We start from the raw sequence: 26,079 nt of genomic DNA on the forward strand, positions 1-26,079 counted from the left end.
CTGAGCTATACTGAGCCATACTGAGCTGTACAGTGCTGTACTGGACCATATGGAGCTGTACAGGGCTGTATTGGGCCATACTGGGCTGTATGGGGCTGTACTGGGCTGTATAGGACTGCACTGCACCATACAGGTCTGTACACAGCTGTACTGGGTCATACTGGGCCATACAGGACTGTACTGCATCATACTGGGCTGTACTGCACCATACTGGGCTGTATAGGGTTGTACTGGGCTGTACAGGGTTATACTGGGCTGTACATGGCCATATAGGACTGCACTGCACCATACTGGGCTGCACTGCACCGTACTGGGCTGTACAGGACTGTACTAGGCCATAGAGGACTATATGGCACCATTCTGGGCTGTATAGGGTTGTACTGGGCCATAATGGGCTGTACTTGGCCGTATAGGACTACACTGCACCATACTGGGCTATACAGGGCTGAACTGGGCCATAGTGGGCAGTACAGGGGCTGCCCCCCACACTCGCCCCCAGCACCACACTCACCCCAGCGCCATGGCCCCCACCCACGCCTGCGCCCCGCTCCCGCTGACACCCGTGGGGGTGTGCAGGGGACCCTCACGCACAGCCGCCCCCAGCACCCACCCTGCTGCCAGGCCACTGGGTGGGGGACACACACCGGGGTGTCCCCTGCCACTGGTGGGAAAGGTGGCACCGCGACTCCACCAGCATCGCCACCCCGGGACTGGTTTCCTAAACTGGGGAAGGCGGGGGCACAACCCTCGGGATGTGCCTGAGGCTTTGGGAGGGGTAACTGGGAGTTACTGGGAAGTGTGCTGTCCCGGAGGTCACCAAGCTGGGGACATCAGTGTCCCCAGCCTGCCTGCACTCTGCTCCCCAGGGATTTTCCAACACCCTCATTCTATAGGGGCTTTCTGAAAAGCTCCGGCTCTCGCCCCCACCCAGTAGCCACATCCCGGGTGGGGGTCCCACCTCTTCCTGCCGCCCCCCAGCCCACCGTGGGGATGGGGAAAGAGGGGCTCCGCTCTAGCAGTACTTGAATTTATTTGTAAACTGTTCTTTGGTAAACGATAAAAACTCAAGAAGAGACCAAATGAACGAAAACGACCCTCACCCCCCCAAAAAAAATATAATTAAACCAACCAAGCGGATGGGGTAAAAAAAAAAATGAAGAGTTTTCCACACAAAGTGGGATTTTAACGAACCCAAGAGCTGCTGGGGAGGCACGGGGGAGACGGTGGGCGCTGAGCCCCCGGCCGGGGGCTCAGCGCCCACCGTCCCCCCCGTGCCCCCCCACCAGCGCCGCGGTGGTGGGTGCTCCCCCGTTGTGCTCGTTTTTCAGGGAGGAGGAGCGTGGGGTGGTGGTGGTGGGGTTCCTACATGGGGGGCTCGTTGCAGAGCACGATCTCCAGTTCCTTGCGGTAGAGTTTGCCCCCGTCGGAGAGGTTCATGATGCTCTTTCTGTAGTTGGTGAGCTGCTGGATGTTCATCTCCTGCAAGGAACAGGGGGGGGGGGGGTGATGAGGGGCTGGGTACCCCATTTCTCCCCGGGGGGCACCCCCAGACTGGGACAATGCCCCCGGAGCTCCAGCACAGCCTCCCGTGGGCACACAGGGTTGGCATCTGGACCAGCATCTCTCCTGGTCCCCAGGGAGCAGGGACACAGCGGGTGGAAGACGCTGCTGGAGAGGGAAGGAGGCACACGGGGGATCTGGGGGGGCACCCAGGCTCTGTCCCCCACTTACTCTTCCCCACTTACCTTCTTATTCTTCTCATACAGATCTTTCAAAAGTGCATCCAGCTCATTTTCGTCAATGAAGCCGCTCCCGTCCTGAGTAACGAGGGAGGGACATCGGCAGGGGTAAGGACATGAGACCCTTACCCCCAGACCCTTCCCCAGCACAGCCAGGAGTAAACCCAGCACTCACACCCCAAATCAGAGCAGGGAATTGACCCAACTGAAAACACATGGCGTTTTTTGGGTTTTTCTTTTTTTCTTTTTTCTGAGTTGTTACATTTATTTGGGGCAGTTTCCCTACCTTGTCATAGAAAGTGAAGATGGCGTTGAACTCCTCCGAGGACAGCTTCATGCCCTGGGCAGCAGCAAGGGACAGCGGGGCATGAGGGAGAGGATGGAGGCACAAGCAGGGAATCGGAATGTTTTTATTTATTATTTTTATTTTACCTGAAACTTCAGAAGGAAGTTTTCTTGCACAGGCAAAAGTCTGAAAAAGAAGAGGGGCAGGGATGAGCAGGAAGCAGCCAGGAAAAGACACTTTTTTAAACCAAAATTACTTTTCACTCAGAAACATAAGCAAATTAAAGAGGAGAACTGTTTTCCTCGGAAGGAGGAGCAGACTCTTCCTAGATGCGAGTGTTTCAGGGTCTTTCCCTCCCCACCGCTTCCTTCTCACTGCCTGTGACCTTACCGGGACATCTCCGAGAGGCCAAGCTTCCCATCGCCATTCATGTCGAACATCCGCAGCTGCCAGGACACAAGCAGCACCCAGTCACCCATCGCCTCCTCCTCCTCTTCCTCCCACCCACTGTGGGGTGGCGAGACCCCCGGCAGGGGACTGCCCTGCCCCGGGAGAGCTGTGGTCCCCTGGGACCAGCCCGGAGGTCCCACTTACAATGGTCTGCGTGTACTCCTGCAGCTTGGGCTCATCATAGGGCCGGTTTGCCTTCTTCAGCAGGTCCGACAAGAAGCCCTGGAAGGAGATGGCTTTGCTGGCTGTCCCCGTCCCTGGCTGTCCTGGCGGGGATGCCCCGCTGGTGGGGACCCATCCCAGCCCATCCTGCAGCTCACCTTAAGCTCGTTGGCTTCGATGTAGCCGCTGCGGTCCGTGTCGTACCTCCGCCAAGCCTGCGAAGCGGCCACTGTGAACGTTAGCGTGGGCTTGCACCCCACATTTCCCCCCACCGACATGTGTGTACCCCCATAACCCCCCACTCACAGCATCCCCTGCCACCCTAGCAGAGATGGGGTCATGTCACGGCTCCGGTCTTGGCTCGTGGTGACCTCACCAGTGCCACGTGCCCTCCCCCGGGGCTGGATGCTCTGCAAGCCCTCCTTTTGTTCAGCCCTATGCCAAGATTTCAAGCGCTATTATTCTTGCCCCAGCATGCGAGGCAAGGCTTTAATATTTGATGGCATCCCCCAATTAAACAACAGCCTCTCCTTACCCCTCCTTGTGCAACGGGGTGCTCCTCTTTCAGCCATCGCCTCCACCTTGGCTTTATTTTCCAAGCCCAAGCTCTCCCCCCCCTCTGGATGCTGCACATCCCCCTCCACCCCCAGCCGTGGGTGGTGGACCGTTTCGGTCCCCATCAGCAATTTCTCTCCAACCCCACAGATGGGCTTCACCCCGTGCCTGGGCACGGCGAGGTTTTGGGGTGGCTCGGAACCACATCCAGCAGCATTTTCTGCTTCGGCACATCCCTCAGGCACTAAGAACTGGCCACTCAGAGGGGGAATTTACAGAAACAGCTCCGAATCCCCACAGCTCACCTTGCCTGGAGACCAGGACAAGGTGCCCGGCTGCCCTGAGAGGTGCCCAAGGAGTGCTGAGGACTGGGAAAACTCATCACACTCCTGCTCTCCCCCCAAACCCAGCACCATCCACACTAGGATGCCCCACCCTGCCTCCCGATGCTGAGTGAAAGCCAACAGTTTGGGGGAGACCAGGGGAGTTTGGGCAATGCCAGCTCCCGACCATTCCTCTGTGGTGGAGCTGGGCACTGGGGACCAAATCCTGTGGGGAGCCCCGGCACAGCCCGCCCCACTCACCTCCATGAACTCCGAGCTGGAGCCCACGTGCTGGCGGAAACACAGCAGGAAATTCTCCTCCGTGGGCAGGATCTGGGCCAGCTGCAGGGAGCACGAGCATCAGGGGGGAACATGAGCATCGGGGAAGGACTGCGAGCATCCCAGGGGTCTGCAGGATCAGCACCACTCACCTCCGCCATCTCAATTTTGCCGTCCGCATTTTTGTCGTACTTGTGCATGAACTCCTTCATCTTGTCACCCAAGTTGTCGTTCTTGGAATCCTGCCCCAAGGAGAGGGGATGGGGGTGTTTATCCCTCCCTGTGCCAGCGTTCTCCCCTTACCTCCCAGAGGTGCCCCAGTTGCTCGTCAGTGCCATTCCCAAAGGAGATGAGGCTGACGTGAGCCTGAACCCTTGGGCAGGAGGGAAAGGGGGAAGGAGGCAGCAAATCCACGAGAGGCCCTTACCACACCCGCCCCCTTCCTTGCACTTTCCAGCTCCTGGAAGAAGTTTTCCAGCTCTTTGCCTTCGATGTAGCCATTTCCTAGGGAAGGAAAAAAATGCAATAAGACCCCCCTGGTGTCAGAGGGCAGGAAGCAAGGGAGGGATGCTCCTGGGGGACGCAGTGCTTGTCCCCCTCCACACGGGGACACGGCTCGAGGTGACTGCAGCAGCAAAGAAACGCAGGCTGACGGCGAGTGTTATACAAACCCAGCAATGCCTGAATTTGCAGAGAGCTGGAGCCCCCCATGTTGTAGCCCAGGGGGAACCATAGCCCCGGACTTGTCCCTGCACCCCCTTGTAGGGCACAGGGGGCTTTGTCACCATCCCAGCGTTTGCTGCATTTTCTGCATCTGATGCTTTAATTGGGTGGCTTAATTAAACCTCTCCTTCCTGAGTACCCCCCAACTAGGACTGTCTCCTCTTGACCCACTGCGGGGGCCAGCGAGGGGAGCAGAGACAAGGCACCCAACACAGCATCACCCCCCAGGTGCAGGATCAGCCCCGGGGATGGGGTCAGCCCGCAGGGCAGGGAGCCCAGTGCCAGTCTCTGAGGTGGCCGGGGGCTCAGAAAGGTCCCTCTCCAGTCTACCCCCCACCCCTCGCTGCCAATATCTGTGCTGAGATGTGGTTCCTACGGAACCCGGGGTATCCACAGCCCTTCCCTGCCCACGGGATGCTCGGCAGCAGGACAGCTCAGTCAGGACCCAACCATGCATTGCTGCCTCAGCAGTGGCTCTCAGTGACTCCGAGGGGGTGACCAGTGCGCCCCGAAGCAGCAGGGTCATGCCACAGCCGGGGGATGGCAGCAAGGACACTGGCTCTGTGGTGCTGCCAGAAATCCTCCCTCCCACCAACATCTGGGCACATCTGGGGGATGCTGCCCCTTCCTCTGAAGTGCCTGACTGAGGGATAGCCAGGGCTTTTCCTCGTGGGCATCCCCCCCAAAAAACCCTCCCCATTTCAGCCTCTGGAGGCTTGGACCGCAGCGCCCTGCTCTGTGCCACCTCCGGCATTGTCACTGGTGCGCTCCCCGGCAGCATCTCCTTCCCACTGCAACGCAGAGGCTGAGAATAACCCATCCACATCCTGGCTGCAAGCGCCTGGGAAAGTCCCAGGGCACCTTCCTTGCTGACAGCTGCATCCTGACGGATGAGCAGCATCCCTCCCAGGAGGGGACGAGGAGCTCAGGCAGTGTTGGGGTGCCGGTGTGAGTTGCAGAGGGGCTTGGCTTTCCACTGACTTTCCCAGGGGCTTTGTTTTTGTGGGTGGAGAGCCCCAAGCTCCTTTGAATTCAGTTGGAAAAAAAAAATCAGCAAGAGTTTAGAGCCAGGAAAAAGAATAACGCCAAGAAAAGCCATGGTTGGTAGCTTGGTTTCCCCCAAGCAGCAGCTTGGACAGGTCTGATCTGTGTCCGCAGAGTGGCAGTGTGTGGAGCGGCAAGTAAAATCCCCTCCGGAGAGCCACAGCCGGCCCGTGCAGCTGCACCAGCATCCCTGGAGCCTCCCCGTGCTGCGGAGCCATGGGACAGCCGTGGCTGGCAAAGCGAGAACGTCAAAGACACTCAAAGGGACATCTCCGGGGCATGAGGAAACAGGTAGAGTCCTCATGAGAGGTGTTTAAGTGCAGGGAAGAGCTTGGGTGAGACAGACCCATCTGCAGGGGGGTGAACCCTGGGTCGCTCCATCACCCCATGCCCATTGGCAGAGGGAATTGGCCGGGGCTGTTGGAGCTCCCACCCCATGCGGCCGAGCATCGTCCTTGCCAAGGCCACCATCTCCCCTGCCACCCGAGTCCATCCTCGCCTGGGCACCCACCGTGCCACAGCCCGACAGCCTTGCCCTGCCCAGGGGCCACGGGCCACACTGGATCTGTGCCTGCCCCTGTGTTTTGGAAATGACGGAGCACATCCAAGGGTGCAGCGGGATGTGCTGCAAGAAGGCAGCTGGACACCCACACCAGGAGCTGCCCACTCCTGCTGGGATGCAACCCTCGCACCTTCCCCAACCCCTCAGCTGCTCCAGTGTCAGCTCCAGCGGTGACAGGGACAGCCATGCCTGTGTCCCCCAGTGCTGCGGGGGCTGCAGGAGGGGCCCTGACGGTGCGGCCAGGAGGGCACCCAGCACAGGATGAGCTCCGGCTCCAGCAGCGCAGCCGGGGACGCTGCGTTACGCAGTTCCCAGGAGGGTTTTGGTCCCCAAACCTCCCCCCAGGGACGGGAGACCCCGGGAAGGGCAAGAGCTTTCCCTTGGGCTGCTCTTCCCAGCGGGCTAAGCCTCCTTCACTGCACCACAGTGCTGAAACAAACTATTTTCCCACCAAAATGATGCTGCTTCTTGCACTTCCCCCCCAGCCCCCCTTTTTGGGTCTGGCAGCGATGGGGACCGGGAGTGGCATGCCCAGCTACGACTCGGTGGGGAGGTGACATCCCTGCTGGGGACATGGCTGCTGCCACACCATCCCTGGGGAGAGGATTTGCAGGGCTGGGGAGCAGGCGGGGAGGGACCGAGAGCTCCAGCCAAGCAGGGGCCATTTCTTACCCACACACCAGGCAACAGACACCCTCTCTGTCACCCCCCACTCTGTCTCCAGGGCAAGAAGGTGGCCCTGGGGCCAGGCTGGTGGTCGCACTGTCCCCCACACCTCCAGGCAGCCCAGGTGCCAAGGATGGGGCACGGCAGAAGCAGAGGGGATGGAGGGGACAGAGGGAGGGCAAGGGTTTCCTGGGAGGAGGCACCCCGGCAAGGGCAGGACGCCCCGGCAAGCACCCAGAGGTGACACCAGCCCTGAGCGAGCCCCAGCTCTCGGGGGACCTGGCACCTGGGGGACGTGCAAAGGAGACCCGGGGCACCCTAAGGCTCAACATCCCACGGGCTGGGGGCTCCTGGCGGGGTCCGGTGCTGGGGTCCCCAGCCTTTCCCGATGGAGAGGTCCTGGGGGAGCGATCGTCTCCCTGACGCCGGAGCTCTCCGCGACAGGGCTGCGCCCCGGGGGCTCCCCGTTTCCCCGGGCTGCGGTGGCGGAGCCTCTACCTCCTCCTCCGGGCACCCCCGACGGGCTGCTCCGGGACTCTCCATCGTCCCCCCCTGCCCCGCTCTCCCGGGGATGCTCAGCCCAGTGCCCTCCCCGCCGGTTTTGGGGGGTGGGTGTGTGGGGGGGTGACGGCGGGTCCCCCGCGTCCCGGGACTGACCGTCTGCGTCGAAGTGTCGCCAGACGTCGAGGAACTGGGAGGCGGTGAGCTCGGCCAGGTGGAGGTGCGGGGCCTGCTGCGGGCCGGCCATCTCCCGCTGCCGCCGCCGCCGCCGCTGCCGCCGCCGCCCGCCCGCCGCCGCCTTTTATACCCGCCGGCACCGGAGCCGCCCGCCGCCGCCAGGGGGCGCCGCTGCCCCGGGACACGGACCCGGCACGGGGGGGCAGCGGGACACGGGACCGGGGGGGACCGGGACACCGGGACACGGGGACGCCGGGACACCGCGACACGGGACCGGGGGGGACCGGGACACCGGCACACCGGGACCGGCGGGGGCAGCACTGGGCGCCGTGGGGGACAGCCTGAGTCCTGCCACTTCTCCCTGCCTTGTCACCTATCCCTGCCCTATGTCACCTGCCCTGCCTCATGTCACCTACCCCTGTCCTGACACCTAGCCCTGCTTTGTCACCCTGCCCTGGCCTGCCAATTCCTCCTGCCTGTCACTCCATCCCTTCCTGTGACACCCAGCCCTGCCCACATCACCCAGCCCTACCCCTGTCACCACATCCCTGCCCTGTGTCCCCGCATCTGTGCGCCTTGTCGCTGCCCCCTGCTTCACTGGGCTGCTGATGGCAGCTTCACGGCTCACGGTTTGCTGGTCCCGGCAGGAGGAGCAGGACTGAGGCAGCCCCAGTGCCACCACCGCCGAGGCGCCATGTGATGGCTGCAGCGGGGCCATCACCCGTGACTGGGGTGAGGACACAAAACCTGGACACTGTGCCCATCTTTTGGAGGAAAACCCAAGGAACCCTCGGATCAAGGCTTTGCCATCCCTGCTGGAGGAGGTCTCCTTGGTGGGATGGGAGCAATGCTTACCCCAAACAGTGACGCTTCTCACCCCAGCTCCCCTTGCCGCCTGCCGGCTCATTGGGGAATTTTCTTTTCCCAAGTTTTCCCAAACAGCAGGGAAATTTCCAGGCCAAAACAAACAGCCACACGTGGGGTTTGTCACCGGCTCCAGAGCAGCCTGCCCAGGGGAAGCGTTGCCATGGCTACAGAGGAAAAAATTAGAATTCCGATCCAGCGAGAAGGCTCGGCGATAGAAGTGCTTAATTAAAGATGAGAAGGCGGCAGGAAAGTTCAGACGTGTGCAGAGCAGGGATGTAATTGGCAGCAGGCAGCTGCAGGGAGTTATCGGGGGACTGCCCATCCTGCCGGGTGCTGGTGCCTCTTGTTTTTGTCTCTTGGCTGGGAGAAAAGGGGGTGTGAGGTGCTCCCCCCAAATCACAGGGGGAGCAGGCCTGGGGACTGGAGGAGCTCAGTGCAATGGAGATGGCCCCAAGCCTGGCTTTAACGCCGTGGGAAACTGGGGCAGGGCAAGACGCTGGACTCCGGGTGTGGGAAGGAAGATGCTGTGTCAGCATCCCATAAGGAGAGCCATGCTGGGACACAGAGCAGCAGGATGGCCTTCCCCTCCTCCCTGCTGCACAACGCAGCCTTCGAGTGACACTGAAGCGCGTCCCAAGAATTCAGTTCATATTTCCTGGGGTCTGGCATGGAGATGAGTCCCAAAAAAGCTTCTTTTTCCCATTATTGGAGCATAATTTTGTCCAGCAGAGCCCATTACTTTTCTGTCCCCCTCCCCGCAGAGCCAAGTTTTCCTGGGGGCTGAGAGCGGACGCTCGCTGCCTCCGCAGGACTGGCTTTAGGGATGTGTCCCCAGGTGTGCCCAGGCTGGGGTGAGAAGGGGCACAGGGGAACATCAGTCCCCAGCACTGGTCCATCATCCGCTCTGTGGGGAGCAGAGCCCCAGCCCACGGCGGTGATGGCTCTGGGTCAACAGCCCACCACTGTCACGCTGCTCCATGACACCCACCTCTCTGCTGATGAAGACCCAAGGTTGCTCCAAGTTGGCACCTGGGAGCAAAATTTGGGCTCTGGCTGTGCCCTGAACCGGCTCCCTGCCATGCCTGGGGAAACGAATCCTCAAGCCGCCTCTGCGAAGCACCCGGCAGGGCAAGAAGGGCTCATTGCTCCAGGAAGGAGTTTGCTAAGATTGAGAAAAAGAGTTTTAGAGAGCAGGCTGTGAAGTTTCAGGCGAGGAAAGCAAGTGGTGGTTGTTCTTCTGTTTAAAGCCACCTCCCAGCATGGGTGTCCAGGCTCCGGGTATGGCAGGAGAGGATGTCCCCTCCTCAGGAGAAAAGGCTGGATCGTCCCCCCCAGCCTTCACCAACGTTCTGGCTCTTAAACCAGCTCCTCTCTGAAAGTGCCGTGAGATTTTGGAAATAACAGACCATCACACTGCTTACAGAGTCAGGCTTAAAGCAATGAACTGAGATCAGCCAACTGCCATGACCTGCACCGCATCGCTCCCTCTTGCTCCACTCCCAGCCTGGCAGGGAAGAGTTTAATTCTTTCCAGCATATGAAATACTTGCAGTGAAGACCTAAAGCTTTTGGGAAAAAAAATAACCCCACCATAGCAGAAACCCCTTAATTCAATGGCAGGTTTTCATTAAAGAGAAACGTCTAAGGGAATTTTGATAACTTGAAGGAAAAGCATATGTTCAGCTGCCGAGCTGAGACAGATAGCACATTTTTTTAAAAGCTTTTTGGTTTACTTTTATGTAGAAAAGAGTGCAAACAGCAAAATCTCACATAAAAGAAAAAGTCTGGGAAATGGAGCCTTGCAAAGGAAACGGAATGGATCACACAATCCGATTTTTTGGGGGGAGGTTGCAGGGCTGTTTCTCAGATAACAGCGGAGATCTCTACTTTAAAACTCATGATATGGTCCAGCCAAGGGTTGTAGCAGAGATTTCTCCTCTTGACATCACATTTTTATGTGAACCACACATGAGGGCATCAATATAACATCTCCATCTTCTCCAGAGTACTGGAAGCAGCAGGACCCCAGGACCTGAAAAGTTTTCTCTGGACTGATGAGCAAGGAAAAGAAAAGGGCTGGCACAAAGGATGGGCCAGACCGGCTCATGAAACCATGGCTGCAAGAGTAAAGGAGGAGCTGTGCCAGCTCTGCCCCACACTAACACAGCTCTTCCAGGGGTCCCCCTGCCACGGACACTGCAGCATGGGAGCGCCTGTGCTGCTGGCATTCACTTCCCAGGCAGCACCTGAGCTCATTGTTAACCATAGCACTGAAAAAGCCAGGATCAGTCATGCAACTTGGGGTTCTCTTTTTCTACTTGCTAGGTTTTTTTTTTTTCATTTTTCATGCATTTTTTACCTTATCCTTATAACCATAATAGCCTAAATTTCAGAAGTAGGTAAGTGGGATAGAATACAGGAGTGAAAGGAAGCCAAGGTTGTGTTATGATCTACTCATTTCAGCCATAGACATTGCCAGAAAGCACAAAGAGCACAAAATAAAAGGCACAGGATTCAGCAACAGAAGGATTCCATAGCGCCATCTCCCACAGGATGCCTGGTGAGCAGCATCAAGGAAACCACGTCCTGCTTCTGGTGCAGATGACTTGCTGTGCTGATACCACTGCAGCCCATCATAGCTTTCAGCTGCTCAAAAGTCAGTTGAGGTCCTTTGGTTCTTGGTATTTTTTCATCTGAGTTCCTCAGCCCAGTGGGCTCAGTAAGAAATACCTGTGCAAAGTGCTGGTCAAATGGTGGTCCTGATTATCCTGAGCTTTGAGCGCCGGTGCTCTGGTCCCCCGGGGCTGTTCTCCTGCCTGGGGGCTGGATGCAGGGGGCAGAGCTAAGCAACTCCTTCCTTTCCAACCAGTGGTACTGGCACAGCAAACAAAAACACTGTTTTCAGGATCACAGCAGGTTTTATTTCCTCCCAGTTTCTTCCCCACATGCCTTCCCCCAGTTGCGTCATTGTATTTCAGCCTTTTGAAACTCAGCAGAAAAAAAAGAATTGGATTAAAAGAGTCTCCAAAACCAGACAAATCCACTTGTAATTGTTTTCCCCCTCTTTCCCAAAGCACGAGCAAGATCCGTTCCAAAGTGTCCAAGGCATTTTCCCCTCTCATCATTTACAGGGACAAAAATCAGGATGTTCATGCAGAGTTTGAGCCATCCAAGTCAACCTTAGACAGCAGAAAGAAGAGCCCCCAACTGTTAGAGGGCTCAAATGTTATTTAGAAACTATTTCTTTAAAAACAGGCATAATTTGCCAAAGATTTAGTTGCGTGGTGATTTTCAGATTAAGTTATATTTAAGTTGCATTCAGATACAAGTGCATGGTGTGGGTCTCTCACTCTGCCTCCGGTACAGCTGGAGAGAGGAGCACGCCCAGCCTACTGAAAGCAGGTGCTGCTGCCAAGCTCCTCCTCATCTCAAGCCTGGCTTGAGAAGTACCAGCACAACAGCAGGTTTTTTGGATGCTTCCCTTCACATTGCAGTCCAGCCTGACTCCAATTAATTAATGGAGTTTGCTGAAATCCCAGCCTTAGCTACTCTGGCTGCTCTCTAGCTACACAGCTGTCTTCCACCCGCACTTGAGAGACTTTGTATTTACCAAGTATTAATTAGATGAATGTGAAGCACCAGTTTCTAGGCAGGGGAAATTATCTGCTCTCTCTCTGCCCTGTAACAAGCCCATATTGGGACACGTCTGAAAAGGGAGCAGGTAAAAGTGGCTCCTTCTCGCTCTGCACATCTGCCACTTTTCATATTTCACTGCTTTTGCTGCCACCATTGACAAGCAATTCACTCCTGCTAGACCTGAAAAGGCAACAGCCTTGAGGAAGAAGGAGCTGGAGTCTCTCCCTTTGCATATTACCACCAAAGCTGGTCTCTGACACTGTCTTGATAGTCAGACCCACCAAATGGAAAGAGCTGCTGTCTCAGAGGGCTCCTCCAAGTGCCAGGAGCTGCTGAACAAGTGACTTGTTCAGCACAGGCAACAAATCCTCCACCTCCAGAACTCCTCAAGACCAGGCTGGGCAGATGTTTGTCAGGACTGACCACAGGTAATCCTGCCCAGGGGAAGAGAAGGGGACAGGGTGGCCACCCCAAGATCTCTCCTATGCCTGAAGTGCTACCTTTTCATAGAGGACATGCGCAGCACAACTCTGTTCCTCCTGGTGGCAACATCTGCACCATTAGTAATATAGCTGCTGACACCAGTAATTGCAGCACGAAGGGCTTCAAGCAAATACTCATCCAGAAAAAACTCACCAGGTCACAATGTCCTTTTGCACCCAGAGCTGAAGAAATGTCATGGAAGGCTGAAGGCTGCAACCGAGGGCGAGCGTCAATGGTAAACAATTGATCAGCTAAATTTAGGAAGGCAGATTTGGGAGCTCTCCATGACCAGTTGGGTGTCTTCAGTTCAGACCACAGTGTCAACTGAAAACATTTAGCTATGACAGTGATGGGCTTTATAGAGAACTCCAAGATAAATGAAGGGAAAAAGGTTACCTAATAATTACAGTCACTGTTTCACATCCAGCTGCATCCACAGCTCAGCTTGACCTTTGGGGAACAATGAATAATGCACCGTTCTGGTGAATAGTCACCCTTCCTTGATAGACCATTGGCACACTGGTAAAAGAGAGCATGGTGGCCTCTCCTGTTTGTCCTTTACTCACTGCTAGGCTCCATTTCTTCACGTAAGAGGTACAGGAAAGTCAGAAAAGTATCATACCTGTTCCAAAATAATTTCCACTGTAATTTCACATCACTAAACTCCACAAACCATTGGTGCTGCAACGTCTGCTGCAGGGACTGCAGCAGAGCAAAGCTAGGGTGAAACACTGGGTCAAACTGATCTCTCTGTCTTGGGACACCAAAAGGTAACCAGTCTCCAGGGCAAGTGGCTCAAGCTGCTGATCTCCAAAACAGCCAGAAACAGAAGGAACAAAACCAGGCAGAGCTGGACCTGAATCTTGTTTCCAGCTCGGCCACTTTTACACTGCGCATGGACAAGTCACTTCTTGTATCTGAGCTGCACTCTTGCCCCCTGTAAAGCAGGGTGATAGTGATTCAAGGCTGGAAACAGAGCAGAGAGGTGTGAGGGGGTGTTGGGGGCATGCTGCATTGTAGCAAACATCTACTGAACTCGGCGGCTGGTCATGAAGAGCCAAGAAGTGAGCAAAAAAGAGAGGGCTTTCTGGTGAGACCTTCAGCGGTGGTATGGGAACACAACCCCATGCATGGGGGTGCAGTGGTTTTCAAAGCTGTAAAATCAACTGCAATCTGTCTGCTCTGCAGCATGGCTTGTTCCAGACAGACCTCATCTTTAGCCTAGCCCATTTTACATATCCAGGTCCCCATCCAAAACACAGAGTCTTTTTGTGGACTTCCACCGGCTTCAGATCAGGTCCTACCAGAGCATGCCCAGCAGGCACCAAGCCCTGCGACCAGCTCTCAGCCTGGCTCACAGCATAGGGGCTCGGTGTAACAGGGGAGTGGAGACTCAGGGCAGGAGGGTGCTGCACTGAGAGAGGCAGCATCATGGGCAAGAAACATCAAACTCTCTGCAGCAGAACGAGCGGGAGCTGGAGCTCATGGTACCAGGGGGCTCATCGCTGACATATGGGTTTGGGAATCTGCCAGAGGTCAGACCCTGTTTGTGTAAGTGCCAGAAAGCTGTTTTGGTCACTGGCTACTAACAAGGGGATCATTCTGGCAAAATTCAAAGCAAACCTCTGCACCTGACCAGCTAAAGCACAGGGACAAAGATCAAAAGGTCTATTCAAAATCAGGACAGCAGAAGGGGACAGTCTCACCAACAGCTGTCCCCCAGCACTTGCTAGCGTTCACACCTTCCGATATGAATGATAAATGGCTGGAGGTCACGGAGAGTTTGTGCTTTCCCCCAGCTTGCCAAGGAGATGCGTGACCAATTTCTGCAGGGCTTCAGCCCGGACCACCGAGATGCGCAGCACTTCCTCGTGGTTGGCTTTCTCTTGGCTGTTGTAGCTCATCACCACTTTGTTGGTGATGAGGGAGATCCCAAGGACTCGGAGGCCACAATGCCGGGCTACAATTACTTCTGGGACAGTGCTCATGCCTACGGTAGGAGAGGAAAGGACCAGGATGAGTCAGGATTTACACCAAAACAAGATCTCTCCAAGGCTGCAAACCACAATCTTACCTTCAGCACATGCCCTTGTCTCCTTCCCCCACAGCTCTCTGTTTCTGAGCTATATAATAGTTAAAGGCTGCGATACTTGTAAGGCTGTAATAGTTGTAGTGCTACAGTTACAACCCTGCTCAGCACAATAAACCACCCACATTTGATTCCTGTGCGCTACGTCTCTCTCCCCAAGACGTGTCAGACTGCTTGCAGCCTTGCTAAGAGAAGTACTGATGTGCTGTGTCATTTGGCTCTTCTCTTCCTCAGCTAAAAAAGCTATTGCAAAAAAAAAATGGCTTTGTGGGAAGCTGAGCTCCTTTTCTCACACAATGAATCTGCAGATATTAATGAACACACTTCCATGAGCTGCTTCAATGATGCAGGGGTCAAGCTGGAGGAATGATATGGATGATAATGCTTACCTTCTTCATATGCAGTTAGGCAGATTTCCATGATTACCATCCCTAAACAACCAAGACTCTTACTGAGGGCTGCTTTGTAGGGAAGAGGCACAGTGAAAATCCTTACAGTGTCAGAATTTAAAAAAATAGTAGAAAAAAGGACTTTATTTCTGATTGGGCCCCACTCAGTCCTGCTGAAGTTGAGCCATCTGAGCGTGGGAGATTTGTGTTTGGGAAATAAACACAGCATCGTGCCGGGATCCCTCTCCTGGGCAGCCATAAGCACACAGACTCTCTGCAGATCCATCCTAGGAGCTGCACTAAGCCACTGCAGAACTAAGCAGAAATACACAGAGCTCATTTCTCTAGGCCCAGGAGACTTAGAGAGTCAAAGACTGAAGAAAGTCATCCTTGAGCAGAATTAACTGTTTAATCCATGTGCCCAACCAACCCTACCAGCCCAGGCAGCTTACCTACGGCATCTGCTCCCAGCGCCTGCAGCATGCGGCACTCAGCAATGGTTTCATAGCAGGGACCGGCCAGTAGACAGTACACTCCTTCTCGGATGAAGCTCAGAAAGCCCAGCTCCTGTGCACTCTCCATCGCCAGGCCGAGCAGATCTTGTTCATAAGCATCTGACATGCAGGGAAACCTCACTCCAAACCTGCAAGGCAGTAAAGGGCAGAGCCATGTTGATATTGCTAGTGCTACCTTCCTTCCATCAGTTCAGTGATGCTCACCCTTGGGAGAAAAGGGAAATGTTAAGGGCAGACCTGCCACAGATGCAATCTTTCTCATCCCACCCTCATCATCAGATACTTCTGCCATCAAGACATTCCTGCTAGACGTAATTGCCTGAGACCCTCAGCATGCAGAGGTCATGGCTGTTGGAAGGTCTGGCACCATGCTCCTACCACGCAAACCCTTCAGGAACGGTCCTTCCAAGGAATCCTGTCTCCAGAGAGCACTGATGGTCAATTTTCTTTCTCCCCAATAACTGCCCATGGAGACTTTTAAACGTTGCCCATGGGACAGCTGCTGCCCTTTGCTTCTCCTGCACAACAGCTTGCAGACAGGCTCCTTGTGGTACTGAGTCCCAAAGGTCATCCCAGTGAGGAGGTTTGAGCAGGGCCTGATGGAGCATCGGTCACTACATTTAAGGCTCATCACAGCAGACAGCAACTAAACGAGGCTCACGAAGAGGAACGCCCTGTACCACAACAGCAAGGGCTGTCCAGTCACCACATTAATACCTACCTGCTTGAAACAGAAACAGAGTTGGATGCACTGGACAAATCACATGAGATTTGAGTCTTTCCCCTTTACTGTCTAGTTTGAAGGCCCTCAAGGAATGACTTTCTTTGGAAGGCAGATGAACAAAGCTTGCTAGTCAGAAAATACATCCCAGGAAAGAGCATCCAGTTCTGTATTTGGTTCCTGGCACAGCAAGATCACACGAAGTACAAGCTTAGAGACTCTTCTAGGACAGAAGTGCGATCCAATTGCCCAGTTGAGATGCCTTAGTAGGTTCTGCCTGCCCCTCAGCTGCCTCTCCAGAGCATGCACGCATCCTGTAGGTCTTATATGGCACCTGTCAGCCCCACAGAATGGGTACTGGATACTGAGCAGAGTGTCAGATGGCATTAGATGTCTACACATTTAGGCAACTGCATGCCATTCTAGGTGTCCTCCCTTGCAGGGAAATGGGGAGAGCAGCACATGTTGGAGTTCCAAGGCCATATTTTAGGTAGCCTTCATCCTGTGCTTCAAGGCTGGGTCTCTTACTTGCTTTGGGTCTTAAGATAACAGCTCAGTCCTGCTTCTGACTGAGCAAATCCTACTACTGACTCAAGGAGACCAGAAGCAGATGGCAAAGACTGATGTGTTGCTGCTGAGGAAATCCGGAAAATAAACTCCCAGCCATGTTCACCAACTCAGTTCAGTAAAAGTGGACCAGGTCCCTCACCTAGGCTACTAAAGTTCCTGCTTGTTTACATGTTCTTCCAGCTGAACATTTAGGGTAGTAGATAGCTTATTTTATGTTTATAAACACTAAAATGTTATATAAATAAAAACAAACTTTCCCATCTGGTCTAAGGTAATAAGTATTCATTACCATGAAAATTGCTTCTCTTTTCTGAAGGATGGCCAGCAATGCAGAAGCCAATCTCTAATATATTAAATTCAGTCCTCAGATTCTTGCAGTATATTCCCTTTCCACATCACTTCATTGTCTCCAGTTTTAGTCTGTTTTGCTTAGATAAATCCTTCCTGGTGGCTGAGCTGGACTGGATTTTAGGAGTTTGCTCAGCTAAAGCTCTGCAATACTTTGAAAGCTGATTCATAAAGACCTTTTGCCCATTTTGATGCCTTGGTCAGCAGTACAAAAGTCACCTCCCAGAGCACTGCAGTCTTCATCGGGAAGCTGCTCTTGGGAGGCAATGAGACAGCTATGCTGCCTTTGAATGTTGTCCAGATGCAGTTATTGTTTGGTTGGTGTTTCTCCTCCTGTTCCTGAGCGATTATGCAAGTCCAGAGAGCTTTAAACGCTCCTCCATGTGGCTTCTGTGCTTTTGATCATTCTTTCCTCCAACCCACACCAATACCTACGAAGATGTAAAGATGTTCTGCTTCAGATGGGTACTGTCCTTTTGCCATTTGAATCGCAGAACAGCGTTTATTTCTCCCGAGGTAGTTGCTAGCACCCTTCAGATTTCTTCAGAAGCAGGAGCCAGGTCTGGCATTACATCAGGAAGGAACTAACTTTAACTGGAAGCCAGGCAGACCACCTTATTCTCAGCCAGAACTTTCTTTTTGGAAAGATCCCAGGACAGTCCAGTTCCCTGCCCTGCAAACATGTCCTTTTTTCAAGATGAAGTTACCAACCCAACAATGCATTTAACCACCTCATTATCTAAACTCATTCTTTGCTCATAAACTACCACCTACTTCACCACCTCTGTTGTTTGTCCTCTGGCTTCACACACCTGGCTTTCATCTGGCTTCTCTCCTGCCAGCTTGGTTACGAAATAATTCTTGCTACTGTTATCTCCTTATCACAATCCAGCCTCTTTCTTTCCTGCCATAAGACTCTTGACAGCCCTGGATCTTTACTGCTTCCATGTTGACTTTCCTGAGGCCTGATGTGCTCTCCTTCGCACAGCCTGAATCTCCAGTGGATGTGTCCTCACGCTCTTTTTAGCCCCATTTGAGAGCCAAAGGGCTTCCTTTTGTAAACACTGGCCCATCCGGCATGTCTCCTCTCAGTGCTATGACCTTGCTGGTGCCGGTTGCCTTCCACCCTCCTGGTCTGATGGTGCCTTGGAAGGGTTTTAGGATCATAGATTAGTTCAAGTTGGAAGGGACCTCAAGAGGTCATCTAGTCCAACCTCCTGTTCAAAGCAACTCTATGTCTGGTGGCAACTGCAGTCCAGGGGTGAAGATGTGTTACAAGCACCTCTGTGCACCATCCACAGGTTAAGGATCCTGCTACACAGCTAGTACAGGAAACCTGATTTCCCAGCTCAACCAGCAGCAGGTCACTCTTGTAGATCTAGAGGTCTCTCAAGAGGCTGCAAAGACAATCACGTCTCAACAGACTGATGCCTTCAGTGAATAAGTGATGTTAACAAAGACACCCCAGTTTAATGACTTGGATACAAGGTTAGTTATCAGGAGATTCTGAGGTTTTCTCTTTGCTCTGCTATCAGCTTACTGCCTGGCCTCCATCATATCCGTTCCATCACACCAGAAACGTCTGTTGATAAATGCAGGCTGAAGACGCTGGAGTTCACCAGACTGCTCAATTAAGACGAACTAGCAGAGAGAGGGACTGACAAGAAGAGACAGCAGCAGGTCTCTTTAGCAGACGGTACAGCTGGCCACGTCAGGAAAAGGATCAGAAGCCTACTTTTATAAAACACAACCTTCTGGAGGTTTGTGTATAAACTCCTTATAGGCTTACAAGAGTAAGCACCAACCAAGGAAAGGTGCTTGGGGAAGGCAGGGCAGGTGACACAGCACACACAGCTATTGCTTTAACTTTTCCCTCGTGGGTACCTGGAGCCAAACTCTACCTCTCAGTAAATATTTGCCAGCAGGGGCAACTGGCAGTCCTAGCCTGTGGCTGGAGGAAGAAAGGATTAATTGGTGACATGGGGCCGATGCCTTCTTACCTCTCATCGTTTGGTCCACGCAGCGGATTCTGCCCTCCTAAGCCAAACATGCTGATGTGATCTCTTATGAACATGATGTCCCCCACTTGGAAGTGGGGATTCAGTCCCCCAGCAGCGTTTGTGACAATCAAGACCTCCACCCCCAGGAGAAAGAAGACCCTGATGGGAAAGGTGACCTGCAAGAACCAAAGGCATATACGCAATGGGTATTGCAATTCGTAGACAGTTACTACTACTACATTTGTAGTATCGCAATTTGTGGACAGCTTACACGATGCAGAGAAGGGTCCATATGAGGCTACAAGGAGACAAAACAAATTTTTCTCCAATTTTAAGTTTTTCTCTAATCTAAATTGAAAGAATTTTAATGTTTTTTTAAACATATTAAAAAATATTCTTGAAATGAATACCATGAAAATTCAAGCCCATATTTCCTACAGTTGCACTAAGGTCAAATAAATGCGGTACAAAAAGAATATGCAGATAATTTTTCCTCACTGCCAAGGTCTTGCAGAGATCAAACCACTGTGCTGATTGAAGTAACTACTTCTGCACATGGACTTGGAGTGTAATTGATAAACCAGCTTTTTACAGCAATGATGCATTTCACAGAAGCATAGAGATTATTTTATTAATTTCATTTTATTCACGTTAGTTCATTTCAGTGACCTGCTTATCCAAAGTTAAGGAACAATTGGGAACTGGAAAAAAAGAAGAAAACCCGAAGTTTGATTTTGAGCAGTCAGGAAGGAATCAGGATGATATCTGATACCTCTAAAGTGCTAAAGAAGCTGTGAGCAGAAATTTTCCTAACTATGGCCATCACTTCTTTAAGAAATGAGTTAATTTTAATAGACAAACATGTTTTGATAAACCTGGTTTTGTAACAAGTGCATTTAAAATAGTTTTATTCTATAAAAAGTTGTGTGGTGCCAAGTATTGCAGTTTATATCCAAATGTAAACTGACCTCAGCCACAAGTAAAATCTCAAAGCTATCCGAATAAAAAAGAACACACAAAACTATCAGCCAGTAAATAAATATTATTGGTGTTTTCTAGCATGTTAGAAACACATGTTAGGTAATATAAACACAAATATTCACATACTTCTATATGTTAACTGGGAGAGTGTACCAAGTTATGCTAGCCAGGGAGGTTTTTCTAGGGGGGGGGGGGAAAAAAAGCTGTAAACTATACAAATGCAAAAGAAGATTAAAATATCACTCAAAGTTTCCTAGTTGCTGATTTCAATCAAGATTAAAATAACTGAGTTAAAGCATGTAAATTAATCTGCCTTGTATGATACACTATTTTGCCCTGCAAGTATAGCAGGGCTAGCCACTTTGTGTGGCTGCGCAGCACCAGCTTCACCTAGCAGAAGCTGACTACCTCTCGGTTTGAACTCCCAATTTTGGTTTTTGGGGAGAAATCTACAATCTAAGCAAGATTTATTGCAAGAGCAATGTAAGTTCCTTGCAAGAGCTAACCTCCTGCAGCTAGATATCAAAGCAAGCAGTCACTTTTGCATCTTTTACAACATATCTCCTCCTATGTGAATGATTTCCTTAAGGAGAACTCACTGTGCTGACAGAGTATCCTTCATAACAGTGGAAGCGTCCCTGCATACACACGCAGGGCTGTCCGTTCAGCTCCCCAAACACCAATCTGCCAACGTGCCCTGCAACTGGAAATTAGAGTGTCATTTTATTCACGTCTTGAGGTCTTTGACTTTAGAGAGAATTGTCAGTTGATGATTACGCATTACAGTGGGGCCAAGCACTGTGAAATCAGGAGCTGAAAGTTAAATAAATACCATAGTGCAGAAATACGTAGGGTTTTTTTACTGTGAACACACATTTCACCACTGAGAGACTGGTTTGCCAACCAATGCCAAGTGGTGCACGTTCACTTGAGTTATCTCACTGTAAGGCTGTTGCAGGCTGCCGATGGATGCATTGCTGATGCCCTGGGTCGCACTAACCTGTGCTCCGTGGGAAATGAGGGATGTCCTCATATAGAAACACTGTCTTGTTATCCAATGCATCGGCCAGACCTCCCAGTCCAGATCCACAGATGATGGCAGTCTTTGGACGCTGGACGGTATGGGTGCATAACCAATCTGCTGTTTCCTTATACACCTCGTAGCTATTTCTGCAAAAGAACAGGTCAGTGAGGCTACCAACCCATTCAAAGAACAAGCTTCAAAGGATAAAAGTCCTGAAAAGGTGCAAAGGAAAAAAAAATCATTAAGACTAAAATAACAGGAGCTTCACTGCTATTATTGAAGATGTTTCACTTTTAATCTCTCATATTTTAGTCCTGGCCAGAGGCAAATCATTTGAATCCTCTTTACTGGTTTCATTCTACAATGGAAGAATGGCTAATGATACTTAGATCACAGAAACGTCACTAGGCATAACCACTCCTGCTTCTGGTAGGCTCCGGTCTCCCCTGAGTTACAGAAGGAATGCAAAAGCACAGTTAAACTGAGAAATGGCAGCCTATATGTGTGTGCATGGGGATGTCCAACCTGTGATGGGGAAATACAAGAGGACGGAAGTCCAAGGGCACCTGTACAGCACGGCTGGGATGCTGTGCTGATGAAGGAGTAGACACTGTCCTCTGCAACAGGTAGACTGCTGGGACGTGGGGCAAGCATCATCTACAGAGATAGAGAACCCAATCTTCATAAGTGTTGAGTGCCATCAACTACCAGTGCTTCCTTCTGGGGCTGGTAATGCATCTCAAACATGCACCTTCTCGATACTTTGTGGTTTTAGTACAGGAGGCTAAACATGGAGATTTCATTCACCCTCTCCTCTCCCAAAGGGTGGACAGTGGGTCACACCTGCAGTCTAGTCCTAGGCAAGAGGCCCAATGCCATCAGTCTACATCAAAACAGAAATTAAACCCAGGAAGTTGGGCTCCTGGGCTTATGCTGTCTGATTTAAGAGGGGGGCTGCTCAAATACCTTGGCAAAAAATTTGCCTTATCCAGCACTGAGGCACATTGCTAGAAGGTGGGATAGAAGCTGCCTGTTGTATATGTGTCTCACGGGAAGAGAGAGGACTTCAATTTTTAAGCCTGTCATTCCAGTATTCATCAGATGCATTAATCACAGTTTTGAAACACAAGCAATAGCAGAATAATCCTATATTCCTGTTTCCAATAGGACAACGCAGATATCTTCTGAAAGTCAATATCACAGTTGATTGGAAACTCTCTTCAAAAGCAAGGGTACTGGTAGCATTTCTTGATAGCGACTCAATTGTTACCATTGATGAGTGGAATTAATGACCGTATAACGTAGAGCACCAGGTCACAGAGTGAACCAACACAGGTAGGGGCAGCAGGTTCTCTATATGAAAAGCTAATTTGCTCATTAAGGGGTGAGAGAATCAGATATTGCATGGTTAAAGGTGATGAAAAATTGACTGGAGATGCTGATAAGCAGTCACCATCTGCTTCATGATTTTTTTTTTTTTTAAATCAAGTCTCTTGTTTCCAGAGGTGTAAACCTTAGTCATGTTGTGATTCTGCTGTCTGCAGCCTTAGAGGACATACAGAAAAGCTTTCAAAGTGGTGCTCCACACTCCAGAAGGTCTCAGACCATTGATGAAGAGGATTTGGCTGTCACTGTACCCCTGGTTCATCTAAACTGGAGTATCAGATATTCAAATGCAGGATCTCAATTCTATAATGCTTTTCACTCCTTTATACTGACAAGGTAGGTAGTTTTTGCATGGATATCTTTTGAGGTTTTTCATCTCCTAGCTGTCCAGCTCCTGCTGTAAGTCCTGTCCAACATCTGATGCATTAAACACGTTTTAGTTACAAACTGTGTTGTCAAAAAAACTCAAGTATGTCATAAACCTGCGATCCAATGGGAAGAAATAACTTCCATATGTATGAATTAAAATGAAGAGTCATACTTAGCTGAAATACTTTTCAAAGGAAAAGTCTGGAAATGAGAAAGTTTATTTACCATAACATATTGCTGAATTTTCCAAGTGTACCATGAGCTCTTGAAATAAGCAAAAGCTATGAAAATGACATTAATGAAGCCTACACTTGACTGACTATATTATCCTTTGCTCCCAGAGAAAAGCTTTAAAAGTGCTTTACATACATTAATGAATGATTCCCCCCGAATTTCTCTGTTGAATAACTGTAATCCTTCTTTAGAAACTAGAGGGAACCAAGAGAATTTAAATGTAATACCCAAGCTTTTGTTGTACCTGTGGCAGGCATGAGAAAAGAACGAGGTCATCAGGATCTGCTCTTCCACTTGACCACTAATCCCCCTTTTTTTGGCTATTCTTTTAAAAAAGATACATAAACCCTTGCAAAATAAATTTAAAAATTGATATTATTCCCATATTCCCAGAAAATTTAGGAGTGTGGGATGAATCTGATTCCATGTCTGCTGAAGACATAGGGATTGACTGAGCTGTGTTGAGTTTGAGGCAATTGTTTTCCTTCCAAACAGAAGATGTTAAAATATATTTTATCCAAAGAAGTAAAACTCCAGTGCTGCGTAACTCTCCTTGCCCGAGAGGAGCTTCAGCACGCGCGCAGGGGCCTTGCAGAGCCCTCTCCATCCCAAAGGCTTTGGACACACCAGAGCTGTCCCCAGTGCTGAGAGCATGGCAATGCCAAAATTAATCTGCTGTACCCTGCTTGCAGTATTTAGTTTTCAGAAATCTTCCAGATGCACAGCATCAAAGGGGACCGGCAGGCACAGGTGATTTCTGAATATGAAGGAGATACCTGCTCAGCAGGGGTGGAGGGGGAGTTTGACCTGTGGGTCACCAAATGCAACATTTAGCCTGGAACTGCATGACCCCAAGGCCTGTGCAAGCTTTTTGACAGCCTGAATTAATACATGTAGCACAAAGCCCCCTATAGCTACTCCATCTCCAACAACGCGCACCTAATAATAGTGCTTGGTAGTGTCGCTTTGGATTAAATCACAGGATCAGCTGAAAACACAATCCCCTTTATTGTGATTGCTGTCAGCCACTGAAGAAACACATCTGTTGCAAAACACAGGACTGTCACCAACGACAGATCTTTTATGGCATGAAAAAACCCCCACCCTCATTGCGCTTCTAGGTTGGCTAAAAGCAAATCCATGTAAAAAGCAGACATATCCCAATACAAATAAGGCATTACATTTCAGAGAGGGGCATACCGCCATACATATTTGCAGTGTGTGCCTCTCCATACCACAATATTTGCCTCTTCTGGCCCATAACCTTGCCCAAGGTCACCTGCCATATTTCATAATGCCAGCACCTGACACAGGCAGATGGCTAGATTCCTCTTCAATAATAAGATGTTTACTTCTGAACAGCACTTGTCTGACATTATTGAGCGCCCAGTAGGAAGAAGAGGAAACAAGGCGAGGAAAAGCAATGCAATTTTGCTAGCCCCTTCCAGCTTGGATGTCTGTGCATCCCCTATTTCACAGCACCTTACCTGTCTTCCTCAGCATAGGCCATCCTCCTCCTCTCTGCTTAACCAAAAGAAGGGGATGGTTGCTGGAAATGGAGCTGCAGGGGTTTATTTGACCAAAGAGCAGAGGCCCACTGAACCTGCAGAAGCTGCTGCTGTCTCTGGCAGTGAGTCAGGGAGGTGTGTCCCAGCTTCTCTCTGCTTTCCCCAGAGCATCTCTAATCCCCGAGTAGGAGGGGCGTGTTCAGGACACCTGCTTTTCTGGTCTCACCCCCCATGACACATATGCTCTAGAGCTCTGCAGAAAGCTTACACGCATGCACACACACTTTATAATGCAGATTAAGCCTAGAAAGTTCACACGCACACACACAACCTTTCAGCAGCCTCCCAGAGAGGAGCAGCTGACAATGGATCTGCATAGATTTGCACGCTCTTGCGTCAACTGGGAACCAGCTAGCAGCTGGAGTCACCTGCTCCTTTGCAATTCAAACCCCTGGGAGCGTGGCATGAGCTCGCTGGGAGCATGCAAACTCTGCAAGATAACCTGCACCACCTACGACTGCAAAAACCAACAAGACTTTCCCAGACTTTTACATCATTATATTTCACAAGACTTTCACATTATTCTCTTCCCACGCAGACAGGGGCGATGTCCCATTAGCTCCTCCCAGGTGTTTTTGCTCACATTTAATTGCGTCCCCCATCTCAAAAGGAAATACTGTCTTCAGATATGCTAAACCTCTCTTCAGCTGATTACATTATGGAAGACACAGGAAAAAAATCAGGGGCCCCACCATCCGCCCCTCTAATTTCAGCTTTGTTTCATGTGGAAATAAAGCTTAAAACAACCTTGTCATATGTGTCTGTCTGTGCAACAGTATCTGATCCCAACAACTGATGTGAACCACATTTAACAGAGCCATAGATGTTTCCAAGACAATCGAATGCCAAAAATATGAAAATTGGTGATAATTAGAGACTTCACACGCCCCAGGTGGAAGGCTACAGCTACAATAGGCACTCATAGCTTACCAGATCCAGAAAGGCCACATGGGAAAAGAACTTATAAATATCCCAAGAAGGGAGAAAACCTTAATCAGAGCTTGTTGCTTCCTAGACAAATCAGCCAGACAAAAAAGCAACTTAGAAAATTGGGCTACTCCAGTTTCAGGTCTCAATATTATTTATTACTTGTTTTCTTATTAATAGTATTTATTATTATTCATGTTTGCTTGTTGGTCTTGAAGACTCCACATCAAACATCTCCTTGGTTCCTCCAGGAAACTCTCTCAGAGAACTTCAAAGTCAAACAAGGTAATAAATGCCGCCAGAAAAACCTGGGTATTTTTAGAGAGAGATGCTTCATATTGGAAAGCCACAGCGTTCCCCTCAATTCTAGCACAGGCTGTGAGTCCGTAACAACCAGCAGGATTTAGGCATCACGTGTAGCAGCAAGTTCTGTTGATAACAGGTATTTGTTGAGATACAATTGGCACTGAAGAACAGAAAATGGATCTGAACAGAAATCATAAGTG

The 26,079-nt window shown here is 51.0% G+C and overlaps 2 protein-coding genes across 2 annotated transcripts; both read right to left on the minus strand.

Annotated features, from left to right (window-relative positions):
• Positions 1-1,295: 1,295 nt before the first annotated feature.
• Positions 1,296-7,578, minus strand: CALB2 (calbindin 2). The gene is made up of 11 exons (XM_087739648.1): positions 7,447-7,578; positions 4,222-4,298; positions 3,947-4,036; positions 3,777-3,857; positions 2,796-2,852; positions 2,620-2,697; positions 2,416-2,471; positions 2,172-2,211; positions 2,026-2,079; positions 1,746-1,817; positions 1,296-1,479 (listed from the first exon to the last, which is right to left on the minus strand). Exons 1-11 carry the CDS (start codon positions 7,535-7,537, stop codon positions 1,363-1,365), a joined length of 813 nt encoding a protein of 270 aa, XP_087595774.1. The 5' UTR covers positions 7,538-7,578; the 3' UTR covers positions 1,296-1,362.
• Positions 7,579-10,917: 3,339 nt separating this feature from the next.
• LOC104017492 (purine nucleoside phosphorylase) lies at positions 10,918-24,736 on the minus strand. The gene is made up of 6 exons (XM_009470522.2): positions 24,566-24,736; positions 21,066-21,235; positions 20,665-20,768; positions 19,085-19,260; positions 15,383-15,573; positions 10,918-14,442 (listed from the first exon to the last, which is right to left on the minus strand). The coding sequence occupies exons 1-6, from the start codon at positions 24,586-24,588 to the stop codon at positions 14,225-14,227; spliced, it is 882 nt and encodes a 293-aa protein (XP_009468797.1). The 5' UTR covers positions 24,589-24,736; the 3' UTR covers positions 10,918-14,224.
• Between the last annotated feature and the right edge of the window lie 1,343 nt (positions 24,737-26,079).

The sequence above is a fragment of the Nipponia nippon genome, unplaced genomic scaffold, assembly GCF_047370975.1.
Source record: "Nipponia nippon isolate SJK-2023a ecotype South Korea unplaced genomic scaffold, ASM4737097v1 scaffold_7, whole genome shotgun sequence".
NCBI classification, from domain to species: domain Eukaryota; kingdom Metazoa; phylum Chordata; class Aves; order Pelecaniformes; family Threskiornithidae; genus Nipponia; species Nipponia nippon.

Excerpts from the sequence above, each read along its gene's own strand:
- CALB2 (XM_087739648.1), bottom strand. The coding sequence starts at position 7,537 with ATGGCCGGCCCGCAGCAGGCCCCGCACCTCCACCTGGCCGAGCTCACC. Across the intron at positions 4,299-7,446 it reads GCGACACTTCGACGCAGACG|GAAATGGCTACATCGAAGGC; the intron begins GTCAGTCCCGGG and ends TTCCTTCCCTAG. Across the intron at positions 2,853-3,776 it reads CCAGCTCGGAGTTCATGGAG|GCTTGGCGGAGGTACGACAC; the intron begins GTGAGTGGGGCG and ends GCCGCTTCGCAG.
- LOC104017492 (XM_009470522.2), bottom strand. The coding sequence starts at position 24,588 with ATGGCCTATGCTGAGGAAGACAG. Across the intron at positions 21,236-24,565 it reads GCCTATGCTGAGGAAGACAG|AAATAGCTACGAGGTGTATA; the intron begins GTAAGGTGCTGT and ends GTTCTTTTGCAG. Across the intron at positions 20,769-21,065 it reads TCATTTCCCACGGAGCACAG|TTGCAGGGCACGTTGGCAGA; the intron begins GTTAGTGCGACC and ends TCTAATTTCCAG.